Here is a 6,866-nt window from a genome sequence, read left to right as displayed (position 1 = left end):
CGGCCCTGTGGTGGCTGCACAACAGCTGGTTTAAACCTCAGGCTCCTTAATGGACAAGTAGCAGAGGGTTGAGGGCATTGTTACCCGGTTTTAGTCTGCATGAATGAAAAGGTATGCCTGGCCCTTATTCTTTTCTTCATTCTCCCCTCTCTTGGGGAAAGCAGCATCCTGGGTTCTCTGCACAGCTGACTTCAAACCAGTGCAGGTAAACCATGTTTCCTTGGGTTCCTAATATTAAGTTAATATTGTCACATCCCCATACCATTACGAGGTGGTATTGGGAGCGTCCTATCCTGGAATTCCATCTAAAGGACTTCAGGTCAACTTCCTATGACGAGTCACACTTCATTCCTTCATACACAAGCTTACGTAGGCCGCGGCCCTTGCAGAGCAAGGCACTTGCGAGGTGCAGGGACTCCTTATCTTTGAGTACCAACACTCAGATACTTAGTCCCCGGGCAAAAAGCCAAAAGCCAGTAATGGCTGGGACTTACCACCCTACCTAAGGGTTGAGTCACCCATATTAAATAACGTGGTTTGTATTTCAGTTACGGAACAAATGACAAATTCGTAGATAATTTTTATTTTTCCTAACTATACAAACCTTAGCTATTTAATCAAACTTGCCCGCCAGCCCTGTCCCCCGGGAAGTCCTACCTCTAAGCAAAGTGAAGTATTCACAGGTGTGTGAGGGGGGGAGGGGTAACAAGCTACTACCCCCTCGCTAACTAGTGAGGGGTTAGTAATGCCTCGTTAAAATTCTAATGGCTCGTCATTTCAGCTACGCCGAAAGTGATACTCCATATTAAATAGCTAAGGTTTGTATAGTTAGGAAAAATACAAATTATCTACGAATTTGTCTTATTTTCTATGCAAAACGTCATAAAAATATTACACAGCTGTAAAGATAAATCTATTAGGTAAACCCCATGCTAATGTATGGGTGCTCCAAATATAATGTGTACATCAGTTTCGTGAATAGGTTTCCTGATGACACACTGCCCTTACAAAATCTCTGTCGTTCATGTGGTGCCAACTTATTGCCTTATGATAGGCCCTATAATGGCAGTGAGTTGGTAATGGAATTTGATTTATATCTTGAATAATTGTATAGTATTATTTTTACCAACTGAATTGCTTATAAAGGAATTTATGAAAAAATACTGTACACAGCTCAGAAACAATCAAAATTCAAGACACTACATGGTGTTGATGAACGACGACACCACAGTAGTGGCTTATATTCCAACAATCAAGGATACTGTATACTTCTTCACATCCACAGCACCTATGCCAACTAGCTGGGGAAATGCTAAGGTGGACAAAGACAACTTGGCGCTCTTTCAGCTCTGCTCATCCCGTACAATGGAGATGTTCTTGTGGACAATCTGAGTAAAGTGACTCATATAGTTGGCTCTGATTGGTCTTCGGATCATCAAGTACTCAACAGAGTCCCGATTTTGTGGGTTTCATCGACGGTAGACCTGTCCGAAACTTCTCTGGTCGATATGCTTATGTACTGCTCGTTAGTACCTTATCCCCAAGAACTTGGCAAGAGGCTTTCCAACAACAGGGGGACAGCATAGATATCGATGCATTCCTTCCCCTTTCTTGGTGGCCTAGTGTAAAAATTACTCAACAAAGAAGGGCATGCAAGCCTGTCAATGACACTCTTAGCTCTGATGTTGCATCAGGCAGAATGGATTCCAAAAATTTTTACATCTGTTCTCAGAGGTGCCGAGGGACTCCCTTTTTTATGATCTTCGCTGACAACCACATGGGAAGTTTTTCCTTAAGTCGTAGAATTCCTTATGACTTCATACCAGGATGTTATCCAGCATTCCCTCTCGAAGAAAGACTTTGCGCAACCTGGTGCGAAAAGATGTCTGGTTACCTTCAGGAATCATTAACCAACTTCTACCAGGCAAAGCGGACAGTCTTTTGTGGTGGATATAGTGGAAGAGTATCGCTACTATCGACACCACTACTTCAGTGATACCGGAGTTTCTTTGACACCTCCGGGAGGAGACTTTACTCAGTCTTGACAGTCAAAGGCTACCGCTCAGCCTTAAGACGGAAAGGGTTTTCCTCTTTGTTGTAAATGTCTATCCTCATACGGAGTCTTGAACCTACCTGTCCTCAGCTGGAAGTTAGACCGCCCACATGGAACATAGTGTACTGCAATCCCGGAAAGGAGCCCCCTAGGTGCCGCTGTGTCAGACATCAGATCTTCACATGACGCTTAAGACGACTCCTGCTTGCCTTAGTATTGGCCAGGAGAATTAATTGACGGCACTTCCTTTTTTACGACGTCGACATCTCCCATTTTAAGGGTTGGGGTACAGGTAATGCTCAACTTAGTTCCTGAGTGTGTCGCAAGACCCAGAATCCAGAAGCAACGGATCCCAGATTTGAGCCCTTTTGGATTGAGAGTCTTCATGATATAACCGATGATCCACATCAACTGCTTCTGTGCCCTGTGTGGGCACTAAGGTTTTCCTTTAAGGAACATAAGGAGCTTGCCCATGTGTGGAAAGGAGGTTTGTCAACACCGGGGAGGTTACAATTAGAGTCACAAAGAATACGATCTCAGCTTGGAATCACAAGGTCATAAAGCACCCTCAAATCCTGACTCTCCTCCGCAACTACCAAAACCAAGAAATCACATTGTTAGAGGCGTAAACATGCCCCTAGCGTTTAAGAAAACTACTACTCTGGCGCAAGTTCTATGAGTGGGCGTGTGGAAGCGTTAGACGACCTTTACCGCCCATTTCCTGCAAGATGTAACCCATAGGAACAGGGAGATGTTCTCCATTGGACCTCTGGTGGCTGCACAATAAGTGGTTTAAACACCTCAAACACCTCAAGCTCCTTGATGGACAAGTAGCAGACGGTGGAGGGCAGCGTTACCTGGTAGCAAGTCTGGGATGACTGATAAGAAAGAGTGACTGAACTCTTCTTTCTTTCATCTTCCCCTCTCTTGGGGCACAGCACCTACAGTGCCCTTCAAGCTGGTCTCCACTGTCTGCAGGTATAACCACTTCTCTTGTGTAACCTGATAAACTGTATGCACATATATTTGTTACGTCTCCATATTCCCAAGCAAGGTGGGAATTAGGCAATATTTATGGTTTGTTCAAGAAGTCCAAGGACTTTGAGAATTCTCACCTGGACATATCACATTGGTAGTATCACACAATCACATTGGTTGCTCATGCCGCTAACGCGTATACATGCATGGAAATTTAACAAGGTGTCAGGGCTATTCCTCCATAAAGTGTGAGTAGCACAAAGGAATACCCTGTGTCAAAAGAGTAAGGGGTCCTACATCTGACTGTCTGGCCTGTCTTAGAAGTGCCTTATTTCATGTAATGGTAGTATCTCGATATGCAATTGATGCCTTATTCAACCTACTTCTGCCTTTGTCTCTTGATAATTTAGTGATGCTTCAAGCAACTCCCACTTCCAAAGATGGAGCATATGCTACAGTTTAATCAAAGAGCAACTACCTTTTTATCCTATTCTGGGAAATGTGATTACAGCAACTTCTAATTAATTCTCTACCTCACTCTTATCCATGTTAAATGTATTTGTGGGTTATTAATTAGCATGTATTTTATAGTTGTCTTTGAAGGTAAATGATATTTTGATGGTAGCACTGCTGGTGTTTTGTTGACTCTTTCATTATATATCCCTTAGTGAGTAGTTTTAAACATTTAATTGTTCCGTAACTGAAATACAAACCACGCTATTTAATATGGGTATTACTTTCGGCGTAGCTGAAATGACGAGCCATTATGATTTTAATGAGGGTTTACTACCCTATTGCTAGTTAGTGGGGGGTAGGGAGGGGTAGCTTGCTAAAACCCCCCCCCCCCCTCACACACACCTGTGATGAGCTCACTTTGCTTTTGGCTCGGGTGACGATCGGACGTGTCCATTCCCACCCTCGCCTACATTGACAGCCATTGATCTTTGTTTGCTTTTTCTTTTTGACAGAGTGTTTGGAAGTTGGCCTCTACAATGCGGAAGTGTCCCGGTTTACCTGACCGCCCTTTTGGTACTTATATGTCGGCGGTTGCACCGACCCTCACACCTTCTGTCCTTTTTGTAGGGGTCAACGGTGTGACAGAGATGAAGTATGCGGTGAGTGTAGGGAGTGGTCTACCTCCCAGTGGGAGAGGTTTTCCCGGCACCGGAAGAAGTCCAAACGGGATATTTCTCCTTCAAGGGTTTCCTTGAAGAGAGAAAATCCCAAGGACTCTTCCTCCGTAGCCAGGACCTCCTCCGTAGCCAGGACCTCCTCCGTAGCCAGGACCTCCTCCGTAGCCAGGACCTCCTCCGAAGTTCCCACTCGATCGGTCTCTTCCGAGAGGCCGTCGAGTGGTAGCGTAGGCCGCATTTCTGTTAACCAATCTCAGGGTTTGGGAGAGGGAGTTGCCTCCCATAGCGAGGCAGCTCCTCCTCCTCCCCCGGGGAGGATTTTAATTTGTCTAATGATAACGTGTCTAACAATGATTTGTTACAGCTTTGGGCTTCCTTGGGGCGTCAGGGCTCGCCCTCCAAGGAAGCCCTGTTTGACATAATCAGGTTGGGAGCTGCTGTCAAACAGTCGCCGGTGGTAGCAAAGGTTGATCCTCTGTCTATCGTCGACGTTGTTGTGGCAGAGGCTTCTGACGAGTTAGGTCAAACCTCTGCTTCGGTTGCTGATGTAGCTGAAGGCTTAGTTCCCCCCTCCGAACATCTTTCGAGGGAGGAACTAAGTCCAACAGTCTCTCCTGCAGGTGTTTCTCTCCCTCGGGGGAGTTCACTAACAGAGACTCCTCTTCGGAGGACTGCCGATGGTCTGCCTGCTGCTCCCAGAGGACGTATCAGACGCAAAGCTAGCTCTCCTATTCGCCGTAGAGGCCTTCCTTCACCCCACAAGGGTGTTAGGAGGCGCCTCTTCGGTTCTTCACCTTCGCAGTCCCCCGCAGAGGATCCTCCACACCGTGCACCAACCGTTACAGCTGCATCCCTGGACCTCTCTGCAGATCGTTCGCGATCTCCTTCACCTGCCAGACCTGCTGACCTGCCGTCTCCGTTCCTGGCCGCTGATGCGCTGTGGGCGCCCACTCACCCCCTTATCAAACGGGCATTGGTCCCTTCGGGGCAAAAGGGACTTTCTCACATTGTGACTAATTCCCTTAAGCGCCAGGTATCCCCTGTGCGCCAACATTCTCCTGCGCGCCCGCGTGCAAGCACTCTCCTGCTGTTCCGGAGATATCACACTAGCGATCACCAGTTCCAGGGACAACGCGCCAGCGATCTCCTGTTCCTGAGACAACGCGCCCGCGCTCTCCTGCTCGCCAGCGCTCGCCAGCGCTCACCTGCGCGCCAGCGATCTCCTGTACGCCATCGATCACCTCCTCTCCAGCACACATCTGAGCGCCCTCATACTGATGCGCGCCATGCGCGCCCACGATTTCCTGCTCGCCAGCGCTTGCTCTTCTCCTACGCGCCAGCGTTCTCCTTCGCGCCCACGATCTTCGGATCTGGGCGCAGGAGGGAAGATTCTTTCTCCTTCTCGCCAGCGATCTCCATGCGCCACCTAACACCGACGTGCCATCGAACCCTGCCTGCGCTTACGCGCCATCGCGCACACCTGCACGTTCTCCAACTCTTGATGTGCGCCCACCTGCGTGCCCACCCGCTAAGGGTTTTTCCCCTGCGCGCGCGAACGCTTGTACAGCCTACTGCGCACAATCTACATTCTCCAGAACGCGCCCACGCCCTCCATCGCCTGCGCGCCATCGCTCGCCAACGCGCCCACTCGCCGACGCGCCCCCTTGCCCGTGCGCCATCGCTCGCCCGCTCGCCATCATCTCCACGTGGCGTTGGATTTGGGATATGTTTTCCAAATTTTAATCGAAGTATTAGATTACCTAACCAAGCATCCATTTTTACAGCTGAATGCTATGCTATTTTAATGGCAGTCAAGGAAATCTTCCGGATACCTCATAAAGATTATGTTATTTTTAGCGACTCCTTGAGTGTATTAATGGCAATGAACCACTTCAATTCACTGCACCCAATAATAATCAAAATTCTTGAATGGCTATATCTACTGGGAAATAGAGGTAAGAATATTAAATTTTGTTGGGTTCCTGCTCATGTCGACATAAAGGGAAATGAGAAAGCGGACTCTCTGGCAAAGGATGCAGTTCATAGCTCTATAAGAAATAACTTTTTACTACCTGCAAAAGATATGTACCCCGTAATTCAGTCCGTACTTAGAGAAACTTGGAGTTTTTATTGGGAGTTGGAAAATCAAAAAATGAGTGAAATTGTTAAATCATCTCATCCAAGGGCATATTTTGACATGCAAAGGTCAAGAGAAGTGGTACTGTGCCGAATGAGAATCGGTCACACCAGATTGACGCACAGCTTTTTGATGAGTGGAGAACATCAGCCATTTTGTGAAGATTGCTTGGTGCCACTGACTGTGAAACATATATTAACCGAGTGTCCAAATTACTTGACCGAGAGAATACGCCATAAGGATAGCAGTGGCTTTTACATACTATCTAAAATGTTGGGATCTGAATGCAATGTGGATTGCCTTTTTAAATTTCTTATGGATACTGGTTTATTTAATAAGATTTAATCATGAGTTGAAATAAGATGCATAATATTCGTTAACTATATTCCATGGCATCAATGACCTTTGCTGTTACGATGCCAGATAATACCTAATAATCAATCAATCATCTCCACGTGCCCGCACCGCGAACATTCGCCTGCACGCGAATCAGGCAAAATCCCATTGCGCGAACCCCAGCGGGATTCACAGCGCGAGCTCACGTGGGAAGCGACAGCAACACGAG

At 47.1% G+C, this 6,866-nt stretch overlaps 1 protein-coding gene across 1 annotated transcript; it reads left to right on the top strand.

Moving 5' to 3' along the window:
- The first annotated feature begins 5,968 nt into the window (after positions 1–5,968).
- On the top strand, positions 5,969–6,646 carry LOC137635469 (uncharacterized). Its single transcript, XM_068367932.1, has one exon. The coding sequence runs from the start codon at positions 5,969–5,971 to the stop codon at positions 6,644–6,646; it is 678 nt and encodes a 225-aa protein (XP_068224033.1).
- The last annotated feature ends 220 nt before the right edge of the window (positions 6,647–6,866 follow it).

This window comes from Palaemon carinicauda, unplaced genomic scaffold (genome assembly GCF_036898095.1).
Source record: "Palaemon carinicauda isolate YSFRI2023 unplaced genomic scaffold, ASM3689809v2 scaffold129, whole genome shotgun sequence".
Lineage (NCBI taxonomy): Eukaryota > Metazoa > Arthropoda > Malacostraca > Decapoda > Palaemonidae > Palaemon > Palaemon carinicauda.
Note: the sequence above shows the minus strand (reverse complement) of the source record. Positions and strands in the feature narration are given on the sequence as shown.

What these genes read in the sequence shown, in the direction of transcription:
- LOC137635469 (XM_068367932.1), top strand. Translation starts at nt 5,969, where the DNA reads ATGGCAGTCAAGGAAATCTTCCGGATACCTCATAAAGATTATGTTATT.